General features: G+C 31.9%; 1 protein-coding gene across 1 annotated transcript in view; it reads left to right on the forward strand.

The window, feature by feature from the left end:
* LOC126735469 (transcription factor IIIB 90 kDa subunit) overlaps positions 1–20856 on the forward strand; it is a 105412-nt gene that overhangs the window by 74479 nt on the left and 10077 nt on the right. The window contains exons 4-11 of the mRNA XM_050439461.1: positions 14019–14168; positions 14221–14314; positions 14369–14501; positions 14564–14660; positions 17092–17217; positions 17274–17486; positions 17540–17792; positions 17856–18025. Coding sequence (XP_050295418.1) covers positions 14019–14168; positions 14221–14314; positions 14369–14501; positions 14564–14660; positions 17092–17217; positions 17274–17486; positions 17540–17792; positions 17856–18025 — 1236 coding nt within the window. The remainder of the gene's footprint in view (positions 1–14018; positions 14169–14220; positions 14315–14368; positions 14502–14563; positions 14661–17091; positions 17218–17273; positions 17487–17539; positions 17793–17855; positions 18026–20856) is intronic.

Consider the following 20856-nt stretch of genomic DNA (forward strand, 5'->3'; position numbering starts at 1 on the left):
TCCGGTTACTTTTTTTGCTAAGTGTTTGATGCAAAAGCTATGGTTGTCTAATTCAGGGTGGGATGATATCCCTGATTCTCGTATCATCAATTCTTGGATGCGATTCAAGCTAGAGTTACCTGCTATATCAAACATTGTCTTGTCCAGACAGATTTTCGCTCAAAATAGTGTATGCTGTGAAATTCATGGATTTTCTGATGCCTCTGAAGCGGGATATGCCGCTGCTGTGTATCTGCGCACCGAGTTATGTAATAATAAAATTGAAACATTCCTACTAACTGGAAAATCGCGAGTCGCACCTCTTAAATCACAAAGCCTACCTCGATTGGAGCTTTTAGGAGCTACTCTTCTATCAGATCTTCTCGCTTTCGTAATAAGAACTTCCTGATCTTTAATTTCGATAAATTCTATTTTTGCATATACCGATTCCGCCGTAGTCCTCGCATGGGTTTCGAGTTCTCCTCATCGTTGGAAGACTTTTGTCGCCAATCGCGTAAGCAATATTCAAGGAAATATCCCTAATGTTTCGTGGTTTCACGTTTCATCAGATGACAATCCTGTAGATTGCGCAAGTAGAGGCTTAACGCCAAATAATTTAGTTAATCATTCATTGTGGTTTAGTGGTCCCACATGGCTTAAACTACCCAAATCGGACTGGAAATTAAATTCAAATTTTGCCAAGTCTCTTGATATTACCCAACAGATGTCTTGCGAGGAAAAACCCCTTGTTCTCTCAGTTGTAATCGAAGCCAACATTTTAGACGTACTTCTAGAAAACAAATCAAATCTACTTCAAATTCAGCGTATAATAGGCTATTGCAACTGATTTATTTTCAATTGTCGCAATAAATCGATTCGAATTTGTGCCTCTAAACTATCATTTGACGAAATGCAAGACGCTCTGCTTACTTTAGTAAAAAGATGTCAGGAGTCTTCTTTCGATCAATTAATATCGAATATATACGACAATAAACTTTTACTAAAACCATATCGCAAACTTGCCCCTTTTTTAGACCAAAAAGGTTATCTCAGGGTGGGCGGACGTTTACGTCATGCCAATATCCCGTTTGAGACAAAGTATCCTCTTCTACTTCCCCGTACTCATCGACTTACTGACCTTTTAATTAAAAATATTCATAAAGAACGTTTTCACCCTGGATTTAATACTGTTTTGTATTTACTTCGTCAACAGTATTGGATACTTTCAGCTCGCAGGGCCATCCAGTCTGTTTTATCAAAATGCATTCGCTGCTTTCGCCTTAAACCACAATCGTATACCTCCTATATGGGAGATTTACCCTATTTTCGTATTTTACAATTGAAGTGTTTTTCGCATGTCACCTTAGACTATGCAGGTCCCATTAAAATATCTTTAGGAAGATATCGTGGTTCCAAGTTGTCTAAGGCCTATATTTGCCTTTTTGTCTGCTGTGCTGTAAAAGCAATACACATTGAGTTAGTATCCGACATGTCTTCTGAGGCTTTTATAGCGGCTTTTCGGCGTTTTGTCGCTAGACGTGGTCGTTGCTCCGATATCTACAGTGATTGCGGTACCAATTTTATTGGTGCTAATACCCAATTGCATGACTTGTCCAAACAAGCATCTGAGCAATTAAAAATCACTTGGCATTTCAATCCCCCCGCTGCACCTCATTTTAATGGACTGAGTGAAGCTGCAGTAAAATCTGTAAAGTATCATTTGTTCCCTGTTGTTGGAGATCAAATCTTAACCTATGAGGAGTTAAATACTTTGCTTATACAAATCGAATCGCTCTTAAATTCTCGTCCGCTTTGTCCTCAAAGTTCGGACCCCAATGATCTGGTTTCATTGACCCCCGGTCATTTTCTGACCTTAGAACCCCTTACTACTTGTCCCAGTCCAGACATGTCTTCTCTTAAATTCGCTAATTCAGCGTATGAATACCGATTTCTGGATTCGGTGGAAGAACGAGTATTTGCATACATTACAACAGCGTTCTAAGTGGGTCCAAAAACCAAGTGAAATTAAAATAAATGCTTTGGTTCTCATAAAAAATGAAACCAAGAATCCAATGAATTGGTTACTTGGTAGAATTGTAGAAGTACATCCCGGTAATGATGGCCATATACGAGTAGTTACGGTGCGAACACAGAACGGATTGTTCAAACGGCCCATCGTAAAGTTGTGTCCCTTGCCGATAGATTAGCTTCATACATTCATACATTTAAATACCACTTTTGGTTTATAGTTTTAGGTTTAAAAATTAGTATCAAAATTGTTAATTTGGGTTTTTTTTTCTCTCTCTCTATTTAATTTTTTTTGTACTACTTGGGTAGAAAATGGTGAAATGTTAAATGGTAAATAAATGATTAATTTTCGCAATTTTTGTTTTAACTATTTAAAATTTTTTGTAATATAAAGAAAAACGTCCGTTTTGGTGGGCGGAAAATGTCGCTGCAACAATTATTTCCGGCGTCTAAAGTTAATTAAATTTTTATATTTATACATTGGCAATACTTGGTTGGCACCTGGATGCGCAGACGACTTAGCAGTCTTGCGATTGAAGCGCCACCAGTCGCCTCTCTCTCCAAGTATATTAAAAAAGTAACTCTCAAAAGGCAGTTCTTCGCAAGTTCTTTTTCGCAAAAGTCTACATTGTTTTTAAGAAAATCTAATCTAAGTGAATGCTTTGAAACAAGCAGAATCCAGTCAAGTTCTCCAGAGGAAATCAGGGATCCCTGCGACACTCACATCCAGAAATTCCAAAGGTAAGGTGCCATTCATCATTTTTATTGCCAAAGTATACCCTTTTCTCGTCGAATCTCAACAAAAAAATTGTCTTTTAATAGGAACCACCTTTTCGTGACATAATTTAATTGTCAAAATTCGTAATATCTTTGTAAAGAATCTAAATGCAGTTTATTTGGCAATAGTGGGTGTGTCAAAAATACAGAATTTATATTATTTTAGAAGACGTGCGCAGCTTGTAAAAACAATATTTGTATATTTTCTTTAATTGTTCATTTGGTTGCCAATGGTTTTTGTAACGTACAAAATACTATAATTTTTGTAAAGAGCTCACTTGGAGTTTGTTACTTATTCATTTTTATAAAAAAAAATAATTGTTATTAATACCTATAGATTCCATTTACACATATTTATAAATATTATCAAGTTATTAAAAATATTTAAAAACTATATTTGTGAAACTGCCCTGAAATTAAAATAATTAGCTTAAGTGAAAACTATTTATATCAAACCAAAATTACCCTTTTAAAGATAATATGCGTACAAATGTGTTTAAACTTATTAATGAAATTACTTAGGCATAATTTGCTATTAGGCAAACTTGTTCCGTTTGACGAGGAAAAAGTTCTAATAATGAAGATATACATGTGATTAAAAAAATATTGCTCGTTATAATGTATTTTATTTATTTTAATACCCATACAATCCAAATTGGATACAACATGTTAAGAAAATGGGCATTGTTTAAAATGAACTGACATAAATAACGTATTGTTTACAAACTGGTAGCCTTACACAATATTATACATATAACAACTGTCTTTAATACATGACACTTCAAATTATTATTCTGGTCAAATAAAAGCAATTTCGAATTGTACAACGACATTGACCACACACGTCGACAAGCATGTTTTTTTTTAACAGGAATATTTCTTTAAATTTTGTTTTCTATTCATGTTCCAATAAGCCAATATTTATAATAATAATATCGGCATTATACGATTGATTTTTTGCTTAGAAACCATAAACTGGTATGGTCATACAAATAGGACTAACAATTAACATTGATCTATGAAAAAAAAACTGCGAAAACCTTGTCATTGTTTGGCTAAGGAGCAGATTAAATGTTGTGGCTAGTAATGACCCCAAAGAAAACGCTTTAAATGGAATGAGTTTATAGCTTAAACCTAGATTCCCTGCGGAGTATCTAGATCTAGGATTTTTAAAATTATATAAATGTTGATACATATACATACATGGTATTCATTTTTCGAGATTACTATGAGGGGCTTAGATATTAATTCAAAAAATATTTCAAAAAATTACTATTTTTAGATGTTGTTTCAAGTGAAATTCAAAATAAGTCACACTTGGTCAAATCCACTTTTTCGTCTCTACTTTTGTAACCTAAATGCAAATTAAAGTTATTTCTGTGTATTACTTACGCGCAATTTTTTGTGTCTTTGTAATATAACTACAGATTTAAATTATTTTACAAGAAGTTTATTAGCGGTACTTGTGACTTAAATATGAATTGGTTATATTATAAATGGCTTACGCCTAGTTTATTACGGATTCTTGTATTATAAATTCAAATGATTTTACAAAATTGATGTTTTTAAATGATTTTTTTAAAAGATTATTTTCATGTTCTTATTGTTCGTTTATCACCAAAATACAAGTTTGTTTCTCTTTTCTAATTTTTGTTCCTACAATTTGTTATTGCAACTTGAAAAAAAAATTTACAAATTAATTATATTTTTATAAATTATTTACGTGGTATTTCTTACTAATTTTGGTAATCTAAATACAAATTTAAGTTATTGTTGCAAATTCAGGTGAAATTTATTACAGCATTTGCGTTGTTTTTTAGACTGTTTTGTGCAGATTCGTTTCGTTTTGCGTTCTGTTTTGAAAATTAAATAAAAATTTGTTTTGTGAGTTGTTTTTATGCAATTAAGCAATGCGTATAATTCGGTATTAGTTTTTATATATTATAAATACTGAATTTGTAGTTTTTTTTCAATGCCTACATAAAGTTTGTTAATGGTTCTTATAACCTAAAAAAAAATATTTATTTTTTAATTTGTTTTACGTATAAACAGTTTAAAATTGAAGAATCGCTGGTGGCGTGCTCTCACGGCGTTATCGCGAACATCTTCAGTTATTAATTCTATATTTGACATACAAGTTGCTGCTATTTGTTTTCTTAATCATTTAAAACTTTAAGCAAAAAACGCATTGAAAAGTCTTGGACAAAAGGCGCTTGTGACAATTAAAAACCACTTCCAAGCCGTGACACTCGATTCAACCAAAATTGAGAACGCAGCGTATGTCGATTGCGACACAACTAAATTCACAAAATATTAACCTACGGATGGTTTCCGAAGATTCTGTTAATATTTTTTTACTTACTTATTATTAATATATTATATATATAATACTTACTTAATATTATCTTACTTGTAAAACTCCGATAGAATTTTAATAATTTTTTTTTGTGGGCGTCTAGGATGAATATATTAATCGAGGCATATAAGATCAAAACCCGCTAAATCCACTTTACTTAAATTTTCAAAAAAATCCAAAAACTATTTAACCAATTTTAAAATCAACTTTAGGGTTAAAGTTTTGTTTATAGATTCTTCGATACTATTAGACTCTATTTAAGTAAAAGAAAATATCCTGAATTTTACCCGAAATTCAGAAAATGGAAATAAAAAATGAATTTAGTGGATTTTGATCGTAAATAAAATGGACTTAGTGTAGTTTGTCACGAAACAAAGTTATAATAGAAAATTAAACCAAAGAAAATGTAACAGATATAACAAAAAGAAATATAGGACTACTTAAAGATATGTTTTTAAAGTATCTTCAGATCACAAAAAGACACACTTCAAGTAAAAAATCTAAACTACTAAATCCGGAACTATCTCTCTACTGGTTCACAGAGATCGTTTTGGTCGTCCACATCGATTTCATAATTTTCTTGCGGAAAAGCCCCTCCTAGATATTTTTCTAACACTAGCTTATAATAATCTAGACTACCAAAATCTTTCCACTGGGCTCCATAATGTTTAATTAATAGCGATGACACATTCTATAGTTTATTAATTTTTGGTGGTACTCCAGTTTCTATTGGCAAGGGATTTAAGGAATCTAGAGATTTTCCGTTTTTACAGACAGATTTGCTCTCATTAAGGTCAGACATATAACTTTGTTCTCCCCTTATGGTCACGGTATTATTCCTCCCTCTTTTTAATGAGAACCTTTTGGACATATTGAATTTAAAATGCCACTTAGCTGGGGGATTTAAAACTTCCTGTGAAGCAGATTTCCAGTCCATAACTGGCACATCTTTACCCAGTTCAACAACTGTTCCATGTTGTCGAAATATATCCAGGTATTTTATAGGTTCTACTATCTGTTCAATATTTCTAATGGATTTCTCAATATCACCAAATATCCGGTCCGGAGGAATATACGAGTGTCCAACAACAGGAAAGACAAGCTCTAGTTCTTTTATAGGTGCAGTACTCAACCATTTAAAACACATTGCCAACATGTTGCTGTTCTTATTTTGTCCTCCGCATCCATCAGCGACAAGACGAACTTTTTCAATACCATCAAAATTACTATGGTTTAAAGTATAAAAAACAGCAGATGCAATTTCATTTGCTCCTTTGCGATGTTTATCCTCAGTCCATGCAAAAATTCGAACATTTTCTGGAGTAAGTGAAGAATGAGAGTCTCCTGTGACTGTTGTGAAGTTATACATATACAGTTGTCTGCTGTAGTATACACTCTGATCTGGAATTTTGGGCAGAGTTAAATTCTTTTGACAATCAAAACTTATTATTAGCAACCTTTCTTTTTGTTCTCTCAATTTTGCAAAAAAAGCTTTTGCTCTCAGTTTGTGAATTTGAAGTTCAATCATTATCTTGTTTTTCTCACTCTCTTTTAGCTTTTCTCCAAGCTCCAAACATTTTGAACATACATCAGTACGTGGAGATAAACCCTATGTTAAAATGGGTATTAAAAATTGATCGGAAATAACTTTCTTTTACCTGAAGCTCCAGAGAAGCCTCGCTTTTGTATAATTTCCACAAACGCCGAATATTTAGGCTGCTGGGTAAATAAACTCTGCTTGCTGTTTTGCTGCGGCAGTAGTGAGACTCAATAGCCTTAAATTTTTTTATAAAGCCATTTATTGCATGTCTTCTAGGCTGAAATAATCTTTCTTTTCTATTTCCACCTCGCCTTTCTTTTGCCATATTACGACTTGTGAAATGTTGATGCAAAACACCTTTTACTCTATCTGGGCGAAGGCAAAGTACACCTAAAAAACTTTCACGGCGAACTGGTACCAAATTATTATTTTGATTCTTTGGGATGAAATACTTGCACGCAAATTGTCGACTGGATGTTCCCTTGTTATTTCGACGGCGACGTAGTACCTCTATCTGGGAGAACTTTCTCATTAAAGTTGTCTTGACCCACCTTAGTTTGGCTCTCGTAAAAAGCATAATGAAACTTTTTAATATCTAACATTGTCAAAGTACTGCATCTATAACTTTTAGTACAATGTTTACATTTTGGCATTTTGGTAGAGTTACAGCAGAATATCTAAAAGAAGAACACACCATCCTTAGTTTTTCTTAACTTTAAAAATGTAAACAAAACTCACTACCTTCTGGTATTTTCCACATTCCTTTTCCAATTTTCTGGAGCTCGCTGCCTCTTTCTAGCCTTATTTTGATTTAGTACGACGATTTCTTTCGTGTTATCGCACATTTCTTTTATTATACTTTACTTTTTTAAATTAAATAAACTTTGAAAACATACTGATGTCAACCTCAAACGAGACGTTTCTGACAGCAATTCAAAATAATAATATCAACGGAATACTATTTTGACCACATGACCACCTAGCTGAGTATCTGATTGGCTAATTTGCATTTGGCGGTATTTGAAAATAAACCAAGTTGGATTTAAGGGAATTTGAAACTGAATCGAGTTTTTGAACTATATTTTATAGTGGATTAGATGTATTTTGTTACTGAATTTCTGTTCATGTGGATAGATATTTTTATGACGAATATAATCATGTATATAACATATTTTTGATTAAAATTGGATTTAGCGGGTTTTGATTCTATATGCCTATCGACGTATGGAGGTTTCATCAACTTTCAAGGCTTGGAATTGGTTTTTGATTGTCCCTTGCCCCTTGCTCAAGACTTCTCAACGCATTGTCTCTTATAAGCTTTAAACTATAAAAAAAACAAATAGCAGAAATTTGTGTCAAGATAGCAATGACAACATAAGTGACTGAATATGTTGCGCGGCCACGCCGGGAGGTGGCGTGAGCGTCGTGAAATAAAGAGGATTCAATAGTTGATATTGTTTGCTTAATAAAATTATATAGAGTGTGATTCTTTAATATCCACTTTTCTTCAATTATTGATTCTAACTTTTTTTTTAATTTTAAGCTTAGTTTTTCAATCGAAATAAATTTATCCCATTCCAACTGACCAATGTTTTATACTATTATTTTTTGACATAAGATGACAATTTGCCTATAAAACGCCAATGAGTTCATACTCATTAATCTTGATGAAAAAAGTTCTGTTATTGATTGAATTTACTTTGAATTAATTGAATATTGATTATGGGTTACCAATGGTATGAGCAATCGAAACATGTCAAAGGCAAAGAGGCATAATTCTCTGATACACCTACAATCGCCTTTAAATATCACACATTCTAAAGCTCATCCAAGATCCATGTAATGAAATGCAATTTTGATGGAATATATTATTGCACCATCATAATATATTCTATTAACATAATCATTTTAATAACTTGATCATTTTGATGTCACTGGGGACTCACAATTTTAATCTTAATGGACAGAGGATTTTGAGAATTGCTATTTTCGCGTGATAAGTTGTATTGTATATGTTGTATGTTGTGTTTGTTAAAAGTCTTGTTTCTCCATTACATAAATGGAACTCACCATTTAAATACCTTATTATAATAATATTTAAGTTTCATATTATTCAGCTTATTGTAATTTTAAACGAAGGCCTATTAATAAATTTCTTATATTTGCTTCATTTTAAACCGATATGTCGAAACATCCCCTTTAACTTGAAACCTCATTATAAAATACGTATTGTTCCGATTTCCATTTTTTTGTAGATCCTGTCGGGTTACGTCATAAACACGGCAAGAAAATGGTTATTATTATTAATTAATAATAATGTAGATGAATAATGGGGAATAACGCGAGAACGGTAACGACTTTAGAATGGTCGGGTTTGTGCACTTGCATGTAACCAGTTGCATAAGAATTTTAATCTTTGCCATCGGTCCCATTATTTTTGTTTAAGATGGCCAGATGAACATAATTACCTAGAAGTTTTTCAGATTTGCTATCTAGGACATAGTATTAAAAGAAACGAAGATATTAGTAATCTCGGACGTATTGAACAAAATATAATTGTTGAAGGAATCAACGATTTTCCGAGTTTTCAAATTTTGCATTGATACATTTGAAAAGTTCATAATATTAAGGGGGTAAAAAATATGAAAGATGTATCTATGAGACAATATTTATAGACAGACAATTTTACACCTACTTGTAAAATCAATATTCCATTAATAAATTTTTTATCAAGTCTTGTCACTGTTGTTTTTCTTAAGATGGATCTTTTCATAAAAGCTCTCTGCACTTCAGCGAATTCGCTTTATCAAAATAGCAGTATTTGAGTTGTATTAACCATATTGGGCGATATTCAGTCTTTGGACCTTGGTTATAGACCAAAGTTGTTTTCCCAATCTAGTATCAAGTATCAGAATATCATTACACCAAAGCCAAATATTAAATTTTCTTAGAAACTCCATATAACTACATAATACTCCTTGCTATATTCTTTGCAACATTGATCTCCAATCTTGGAGATATCAATCTCAAGAAAAAAAATAGCACTTGCAAAATACAAATATTATATTTCACATCAAACACTTTTTGATGAAAATAGGCTATCGTGCTGATGGTAATAATAGTTTAATAAATCCAATTAACAGAACATTATAACATGATTATATTCATTATTTCTTTGCATAATGATTATTGGGTATCAGCCAATGTTTGTCTGAAACTGATATTCTAGCTACTGACCAATTTATCTAAATATAATTGTAGGGTAATTTGAACTATCCATATCATTAGAGCAGTTATGTATTTGGTTTTTGATTTTCACCCACCAAGAGTTTTGAACCTAGACCAAGCCTATTGATTGAAATAGTTGTTTTTTTTGTTAAAAGTGCAACTGAAATAATATGCTATTCCAGCACCTTTTGGTATATGTTTTGGTATTCTAGACATCTATTTTAAGTCCAAGGATATTGTTGTCATATCAATTTTGTTATGTTTTGGAGCCCTTAAAAGGATTACGGTGGCGTGGAATCCAGTTTGGTGATTTGATATGGTGATATCTTTATCCAATTCTGATTTGGGTTGAATTTCAGAAATTTTATAGTTTTTCAAAATTTCTAGAAATTCAAATTGGTTTAATAGCACAGTCATGGGTAGCATGGTATTTTTATTAAAACTCAAATTATGCAGTCTAATTAATATATAGAAGGTGTTAATTTATTAATGATTTGAAGTAAAATTTATTTATGTATAACTTATACTCGTAAATATAAGTATACCTTTATATAATATACACATAATACCTTCATTTAATTGTTTTATAAAATTGAGAGGTTCTGAAATAGAGTTTTTTGGGTTTCATTCATTTGAATTTTTTATATATATATATATGTATAATAAATTTAATTTTTATTTATTATATTTTATACACAAAATTCAAGATTGTGCAGAAAGCAATTTTAATTTTAAAAAATCAAGATTTACTCTCCATCTTTCCAAAGCTTAAATATAAAGTTATGATCTTAATTCTACATTCTAACTTAATTCAGTATCTCTGTGCCGTCGTCTACATTTAAAACAACATACCAACGAATCTTGTTCTGGCAATTGCATCTATAGTTTTTTTCATTATAAATATAAAAAATTCCATAGTTCACCAATCAAAACTTTATGAGAGTACAAGAACTAACGATATTCAAGGATAAATTGGAGCCCATCTTTACCAGTTCCTCCAGGATCTTTATGCACTTCAGTACGTTCTTGGATCATAGGTTTTCGGCCGTAATAGCCTTAATGCCTGGTGCCCGAGAAGATTGATACGACTGTATTACGATGTCCGCAATATAGGATTTTATGTCTGTATTTCAATATAGCGAAGATTAGCCTGAAAGATAATACCGTTTTCCTCCAACGAGTATGCCCTGTTGGTATATAGGGCCCCACCACAGAATCCTGCGCCACCTCTATTGTTCATTCTGGAGCCAACCGTATACCAGATGGTCGCTCTATTTGAGCAACATCAGGGGCTTTTATTGATGTAGTTAGATTGAATAATTGAAGAAAATAGAATTGATTTATTTTATTCTCCATTTTTATTCAAAATTAAGGTACTTTATGCCCTGATGAAGAGGCTTATTACCAAGTTTTTCTGAGCTACTTTTTATACAGTAATGTAATTCTGAAGAAATAGTTTTCTGTTGGCAAGATAACGTCCATGCATAAACTTGCCATGATTTAAAACTTTTTATTCATCGTTGGTAAATAATAACATAATAAATGTAACAAAAAGTTACGTCAATAGTACTATGTGGTTTACCACCAAAGAGGCCAAAATTGCTTAAGTTATTGGTTTTTTACCAAAATTATTAATATTTGCTATAAAATGTAATATTTTTTAAATACTATCATAATAGAGGTTTTCAAATCTATGGTTGATATAGTACTTCAATCCAACTGTGTAAGTACTTCGAGCTTTTGTTTGGTGCACAGGGATTTTAAATGTCTGGTTTCGACTCAATTGCCCTCGGAGAATAATTATTCTCTGATAATATGTTCCAGAATCAAAACTATTTCCTTTATTATAATTTTATTGGGCCAAAGTTTTTAAATTAGTTTTTTTTTTAATTTTCTTTTAAATATAAGCAGACTTTAACTAATTTCCTATTTTACATTAAAAAATATACATCAAAATTACAAATATTCGTATAGTTCAGCATACGTGTAATATGTTACTGAACTACCTCTACAAATGGCAATTTTAAGGTGTGTATTTTCAAGTTAATGTCACCATTACAGATTCCTTTATTTTTTCTTATGCATCTTTGCTCGTATCTTGTCTCGTAAATATTGTTTATAGTATTATTACTGATGTAACATAAATCAAAAATATATTATAATGTGCTTTTAGTTTCTCGATGATTTTTATGAGTATTTTCGTAATATGTTGCACTAAGTGTCTATATAATAATTCATATATCTTAAATTACTTTGTAAGCAAATATTAAAATTGATTTTTACAGTAAAGTTATTAAGTAAACGACCTCAGTATTAATTTAGATATTGGTGAAAAATAAAGTTATAATTAAGATTTATTTCATGTTTTTATCTATGATGAAACCTTTGGTAACGCAAGAACTCTTTAAGATCTTATTTTCAATTTCAGTTTGGGAAAGCTAATTATTATGTCTGCTTTTTAATAACAATTTAAATTTAATAATTTAGTTCAGGAATATTCTATAAAATCCTAAAATATTTCACGAGTGTCATCAAAATAAACATTCTCAGAATGTCCTGCCTAATTATTTCTAGAATATGAAATTCAGTGAATTTCTTGATTTGTGTTTTTATACATTACATTATTTTAGATTTTTTCAAAATTATAAAACCCTTAAAAAAAGATAATTTAAACAAAACATTTTTTTTAAATGCCTAAAGGTTAAGGTATTTTTATTATGCTAATTTTTTTAAAATTTATATATTTTTTTAACTTCCAAATACCAATTCACTTTGTATTTATTTAATTAAACATTAAGTTTTAAGAATTTAAAGACGTTGTTAAAATTTGCGTTTTTAAAGATTAATTTTTTTTGTTTATATTTTATCAATTCACATTAAAAAAAAATAAAAATTTAATTTAATAAATTTTCTTTAGATTTTTTAAATTTTTAATTTTTAAAAAAAAAATTCATCGTTTAATTTAAAACTTTTTTATTTTAAACTTATTTTTGTTAAATTTTGTCAAAATGGCCAAGAAGTTTTTAATGAACAAAAAACTATAGTCAAAACAAAAATATATCACAAAATTATACATCCCACCCATATTTCAGATATTTCAGTAGATATTGATAAGAATAGATATATTTTAAGTTATAGACCTTCTCCAACTCGAGTGTCCAAGAAGCATACTGCAAGGTAAACTTGTAGCATCTACTAGCATAAGTTAGCTAATTAAGATCTTTTAGAGCATTATTATTCTTGAACACTGTACCATCTTGCAATAACTTTGGAGTACAACTTACTTCTGGATTCATCCTGTATTAGGTTGCTAATCATAGTCGTAATTATTGACGTTTTTCTATTATTGCGAGTTTTTTTAGAGCATAGTCTACTTATGTAGTTGGAAACTATTACAGAGCAACCTAATTCAGGATTCATCCTGTTTTTAATTTGGTCCATTTTCCTGCAGGCTTCTTTAGAGCACAGTCTGAAACTACTTCAGACTACAGAACATTGGATAAATCCAGAACTATTTTATCAAAAACTTCAGATGACTGGAGATATTCTATCAAAACTATATTGTTAACGTTTAGTCTTAATGTCCCATCCCATTCAGATTCATGATAGTGTACTCCGAAAAAAAATAGAAATTTTTAATCGTGGTATAATATTTGAATGACTCACCTTTGTCCCACATGTTGAATAACCTGTTTCAAAGGCTTTAGATATTTTTTCAAGCACATTTAATAGTCTGTCAGAAGCTGAGATAAGATCCTGTTTTTTCAGATCAAGAGCATGGCTCAATAATTTAGAATCCTTACTATCTAAGATATATGAACTCTCTTGATAGAGATACTGGAGTATATACCGAGTGGAGCCTGGATCCTGGATCGGTATTATGCTCTTACTCCTGATGATGGAGAATGAGGATGCCATTAAAATGTTCTTTTTTAAATGTTATGAGATTGTTTTTACTAGTACTATATATACAAATATTAAACTTTTTAAGAATAAAAACTTTAACTATTTTTCATAAAAAATACTTCCTAAATCATATTTGTTGATTATTAGCTGATGGCTCTAACCCATATTTTACTCTGAAACCAAGTAATATATTTTTGTTTTCAGATCCATGCCTGTATATATTACGGTTTGCCTCCAAGCTAGAATTTGGAGCAAAAACCCAACAAGTCACCAACACTGCCTTACGACTAGTCCAAAGAATGAAGCGAGACAGTTTGCATTCAGGAAGAAGACCTTCAGGATTATGTGGTGCAGGTAGATCCATAAAAAATCAACTCACAACAGTAGACTAATTATTTTTTTTTAGCTCTTTTAATCGCCTCAAGGCTCCACGAATTTAACAGGTCAATAGGAGATGTTATTAAAGTAGTAAAGGTACATGAATCTACTATGAGAAAAAGGTAAAGGCTAATACTAAAAATGGCTTAAAATAATTAAGTTATATTACTTTGTAGACTGATAGAATTTGGCGAAACTCCCAGTAGTGCTCTAACGCTGGATGAGTTCATGACTGTGGATTTGGAGGAAGAGCAAGATCCACCCGCTTTTAAGGCAGCTAGGAAAAAAGATAAAGAACGTTTGCAGAAGGTAATCAATCGTGTTTTTATTACATAATAATAATTTTGGTTTTTTTATTTTTTCTGTACCAGCTCTTGGAAGAAGAATCAGAAGGCTTCACTGATTTACAGCGACAGATAGAGCAACAGCTGGAACAAACACAGAGTAGAAAATTGTATCCACTTAAAGGTAAGTTATCCTAGCATCTCACTTTATTAGAATATCCTTTCATGATAAATATAGACTTGTTGACAATATATAAACCTTTTCTTTAATACAATGTTGTCTCTATAATTTAATGTGAATCTTTGAACCTATGAAATCATATCAACCTCTTACCTAAAGAAGTAAATTTAAATTGTGTACTACAATTCCAAGTGAAAATTTATGCTGCGGATCTTTCTGGAGAAATAAGCACTATCTTCATCATTGAAGGCTTAAATACCTTTTTGTTTATTTTGGTGAAATTGACTTAAAGCTTTCACAGACAACTGAGAGCCGCTATTAAAAGTTCCTGAAGTGACAGTTTTTTTTGCCGTTAATTTTATTAATTTCTTCAGAGATATGCATCAACTAAAGGTTTTCCTCAGTGGCCAGAACTGAGAATAAATTTTAAAAATCTAGTAACAGTTTCGTGTACTTTGGTCAATTTTCAGTGTTATAGTTGTTAATTTGTTCTTGTTCTTGTTTGTTAAGGATGTACCGATGTGTTTGTTTCGAAGGTTTTCTTAGTCCAGTAGATTATCTTGCGACAGAATTGTCTCCACATTTTCGGTGGTCTTCCTAATAGTTGTCGGCCTAGTGGTTCTTCGCATTTGCGATTTAAGTAAGTCTGTGTGGGCCTATTCTATCTACATGGTCACGTCAGTATCACCTTCTTTTCCTTTTTCGCCTAATGATATACCAAACCTAATGTTCTTATGCTGCTGTTTCTTACTCTATCTGTAAGTGTTTTTCCAGCAATTGTTCTTAAGAATTTTATTTCTGCGGTTATTTAGATACTAGCCTACAGGTCACCACCGGATGTGGATATAGCCCAAGTTGGAGCTTATCTCCTGAGCCGTCAAATTTACTCCCTATAGCTCAAGAGATTATTATTATTATTAGAGATTCACAATTGTATATGTAAAGCAGATAAAGAAAAAACATCTACCAATGCAATAAGTGATGATACCAAATTGAATATTTTATTTGAGTTTCACAAGAACCTACAAATTAATCTATAATGGTCAAATTGATCTACAATGTAGTCGAAAAGAAGCCCTAATATTCCCTGTTAAAACGGCCTATTAATACGGTCATTGCAAATAATAGGATATCCCTTTTTAACTAATAGCAATTTGAATGTGAATTCTTATTAAGCACATCATGGTAACTTTAACAAACTTACATTGGGATTCAGCAAATTAGGAAGTTCCAGTTTGCTGGATCTGCTGATTTTTTACTGACACCATGATATGGTGTCAGTAAAATAGAGTACCAGCCCATTAACAAAGTACCTTGGTACCATGCATATATTCAAATCGGTGGATAGGGCCGATAGGATCGATGGAACGGACAGCACGACTTCCTGATCTGCCGTGACTAGACTTCTTTTTATGAAGATTCTTTTTATGAGGTCAAAAAAGAAAACGAATAACACTTGCGATTAGATCAGTGAATCCTGTGGGTATTACGCTTCTTATTTTTGGAAGAAAAATTAAAATACATTAATACAAGTTTATGTCAGGCCTGGCAAATGTACGCATCACTGTGTTCTTTACTAACTGCCTGGTATATGAAATCAGTTTCAGCTATACTTTTATTATCAAAAAAGCACTGCAGATTCTGAGGAATCCACTTCATTTTCTGAATTAATAAAAGTCTGCTGCAGTAGTGTTCTGTGATGTATCAAAAGCGTTCAGTTGTGTCATAATATACTGTTCTAGAAGCTTAACAAGTCTGGCTTCCACATTGCCGAACTCTTTGACTAAGTTTCTAGAAAAGGCAGATCAGATAAACAAATAATTTAAGTGAGAGTGTGTCAAGGATCTATATTAGGCCCAACAGTCTTTCTCATTTACATTAGTAACTTGCTAAATTTGGATTTTTCGGAGAGATTGTAGCATTTGCTGAGGATTGCACATCATAACGGTCAGATGATAACCCTGTAAATCTGCAAATCATTATTGCCGACATTAAAAAGATGGAAACTGCGTGTGACTGATCGCGATGCTAATCAACAGTTCAACAAGAATTTGAGAAATTTTTATCCAAGGCATGTTAAGTAGAAAAATTGGTATGGGCAACTGATACAACAGAAAAATAATACTTCGTTATTAAAAGAACAAAATTGGTGTGCTGATTTTCTTTACCTACTGTGTCGGTCCTATGTGCTTTGTAACAAAAACATCGCGTAATGGCAATATAATTCCAAGGTAGTTGAACTCTTGAAAAAGAACTAATAAATATTGAAACTTTGGAATAAACTGAATTGAGTTTTCTTGCCTTCCGAATTCCCACAATTACGAAAAGAAAAGGAAATAAACGTTTTTGAAACCTTTCTTAAAACTTGGCATGTTGTTCAAAATAAAAAACTTAACTCTTAAACCATTAATAATTTGTTTTTCTCCAAATTAAGGAACTTCCAAAAAGTTGGAACATCACGAGACCAGCCAATTTATTCATGAATCCACTATGGGCACAATAAATGCAATTTTAGAGCAGGATCTAGATGATCCTGAACCCGTCGAACTTGTAGGATTAGGTAAGTTAAAAACAACACATTAAGACAATTAAATCATCTAAAATTATTATCTTTAGGCCCAAACATTGAAAGTATCGGTCTACCTTCCTCACTAGACGACACGGCCAATGCTCCTAAAGGGCAGATTGCAGAAGAGATTGATATGGATCTTAACTTTGATGATTTGGACGATGAGGAAATTGACTCTTATATAATGTCCGTGCCAGAATACGAAATGAAGAGTGAAATTTGGCACGAACTGAATGCAGATTATCTGCAGAAGGTTAAAGGTAGGTTTGATAATGATTTATGGCCATATTCTTTAGTCTTATTTTATTTGCAGAAAAGGAGGAACGTCTGCAAAAGGAGCGTGAAGAGGGTAAACCTGAAAAGAAACCGCGAAAAAGGCCCGCTAGAAAACCCAAGACCGCTCCTGCTAGTTCAGCTGGGGAGGCAATAGAGAAAATCATACAAGAGAAGAAGATATCTTCGAAAATCAATTATGATGTTCTGAAGAATCTTAAGACAGCGCCTGCGAATGTTGAGGTGCCTATTAAAGAAGATATATCACCGACAACATCGGATTCTATAAAACGGTAAATTCAAAATATTAATTTGTGACATTTATATACTTCATATATATGTATTTTTATTTTTAGAAGACGATTATCGTCAGTTAGTAGTCTAACCTCCGTCGATGACCAATCGTTTAAAAAACCTGCTAAATCCAGAAAATTGGTAGATGTAGGGTTGCCTTTTCTGGATGACAGTCCCGCCACAAGTAAAGTTCAAGATAAGCCAGTCCCGGAACCCCAGAAAGTAGACCACGGTAAGAAGTGAAATTTTCAAATTAATTATAGGCTGTCTGGGGACCAATATAAACTTATACGGTCGTATTACAGCTTAATTCATTATTACTTTTTTGCTAACACCCATAGAAAGCATTATCCTGTTTTAATGGCGCTCGAGGAATAAAGCTTCCTTAGGATTAAAATGTTTTTCTTCCTGATGGGGCTTATGTAGACATTTAGTTTGTCAAGTTGATTCGGGCTTTCAAGCATTTTTCTTTTCGAAATAAGCAATTCCCTTGGGATTTATATGCATGCATGTAAAAATTTTTATTCTAAATGGAACACAGATGGAACACAGTGTACATAAGATAAAACTGAAAAACCATAAATAAATACCACGTTGGAATTTGAACACCTTACCTCGAAACTTTGCCTTCTGCTTATATAAGTAGGAGAGGAATATTGAAAGAATGGAGAGGATTATTTAGGTAGGATATGTAATTTAAAGCAAAATATTAATAATATAAATTTCCCTAGATAGTGCAGAATATGGTTGCTTATTTGGCGCGTTTCTTGAGTTTATATTTGTGTTTCTTTTGGAATAGGATTAAGTTATTATTGAAAAATTGATTGTGAAGTAACCTACTTTCTTTTGTTCACTGGCATCAACGGGATATAGCAGTCAAAATACCGTTGGCAGAAAATCGTCCAAGAGATAAAAATAATTAAAACAATAATTATAAAATAAATATGTTCAGATCATTTATGTTACCTCCCAAAAAGTAGACAATTACTAGTAATGTGACGGTGCTTTCCAAGGGAATTACACGAATTCTCAGATTTCTCTCCAAATAAAATGGGCATATCTTTAGCATAGAGGTACAGGGTCTTTCCCCATATATTGATCCCGCCTCTACAGGGGTTAGGTGAAAAGTAAAAAAAAATTATTCAAAACTTTTGGAGTTTGACTAAATTTCTGAATCCGATGTCAACATTTTTTTTTCAATCAGAAATGTCAAATTTTGACAGATGGTCAGTTTCTTCTTATGAAACACCCTATAGATGACATCATAGTTAAAAAGAGCGGAATTTTCTGATTTTAAATATATATAGTAAGATCTTGGTAGGCGGTCCATTGTTAGTGTCTGATGCTTAGAAAACAAATGATTCAGAAGACATTATCAGGAGACATATATTTAGAAGACATATATAATTAAGTAGAAATAATAAAACCTGAAGATTTAATATTTATTAAGCGATATTTTTTTTCACAAAAATACATTATGACTACCGCCATTATTAATACAATTTATATAATTGCAAGTTTTGTATAATTTTTGTTTTACTTTGCACCCAACCTTTATTTTACATCTGTGCCTGTACCTTTTGGGATGATAAAAACTGTCGATGCAGGGGCCCAATTCTTGACGACGATAGAATAGAACGATTAATAGAGCATCCCTGGGGGTCGATCCCTAACTCATCTCTACTCCCTCGCGTCACATCTTAAAATTTGTATTCTCGACAGAAAAGGAGATAGCAAGTTTCAAGGGAAAGCGTAGCCGTGTTGCCAAATATTCCAACTAATGATAGAAGGGTATTTTTGACATTTTAGGTTGTGGGAGAGCTTGTTTTTAGTGGTGGGGGTAGTTTTATGAGCTGCCGTTTTTTTTGCTGTTTAGTGTTTTCGTTTCAGGCTGTTTATTTAGTTTGGTGTTTTTTCTTGTTTGTATTCAACTTTTTTTCATCTTTTAAAACTGTGATTGCCTGATTGATGATAATGATAAAAAGGGGTCACTTTTTGGAAGATTATTTCTCGGAATTCTCCAATATTCATTAGCATCTTGGTTTTGCTCAACAATATCTCACACCAAGATTGCATTTAAGTTCATCTTGGTAGCAAATTAGAAAAGCAGAAATACGATAAAAAAGAACTACGTTAAATAACCGCAATCAAAGACAAAATAAACAATATACATTCATAAAATAATGCACCACCTCATAAAATAATAAAAACAAAACAAAATTTACCAAAATGACACATGACATACAAAGTGAAATTAGTGCGCTTGCATTACATGCGATATCTAAATCGTTCCTTTTTTATAGATTTCTTCTTTTTTATAGACATGTCCACGAAGGTTGAATCTCATTCATGTTCATATTCTACTAGTAGGATTGAAATTAGCTCTTCGAAAAGCTTAAGTATCTTTATTCTTAATATACAATCCCTAAGAAACAAGATGGATGAGCTTCATCTTTTGCTGGACACATGTAATTTTCCTGATATTGTACTTCTGACTGAGCACTGGTTGAGGCCTAGTGAATGTTTTTTAATATCTGATTATGTTCCTATATCAAATTTTTATCGTCAACAATCTATACATGGAGGAACAATGATCTTGGCTAGGCAAACAATTGAAACGATTTTTTGTAATATTGATAAGTATGATAATCTTCTGTTAGAGAATGTTTTTGAATTCTCTCTTTCTTTTTGTAAGCGTTTTAATTTATATATTCTTTGTGTTTATAGGCCACCTACAAGAGATATTGCTATGTTTCTGGACAAACTTGATTCTCTTTTATCCCAGTTGTCCCTATACTCTAAGGTTATATTGGCTGGTGTCTTTAATATCAACTACATGATGAAACCTTGCCACGTACTTCTCTTTTAAGTATTTTAAATTCTTACGACTTGAAAATGCACGTTCTTTCTCCTACACGAATAACTTCTTCATCTGCAACTACAATTGACTATTTCTGTACAAATTTTGATGACGTTTTATGCACAGTACTCCCATCTGGTAGACGACCATGAAGCTATTCTTGCTAAAATGCCATATAATACTGTATTATCTTCATCTCATTA

This window comes from Anthonomus grandis, chromosome 4 (assembly GCF_022605725.1).
Source record: "Anthonomus grandis grandis chromosome 4, icAntGran1.3, whole genome shotgun sequence".
NCBI lineage: Eukaryota > Metazoa > Arthropoda > Insecta > Coleoptera > Curculionidae > Anthonomus > Anthonomus grandis.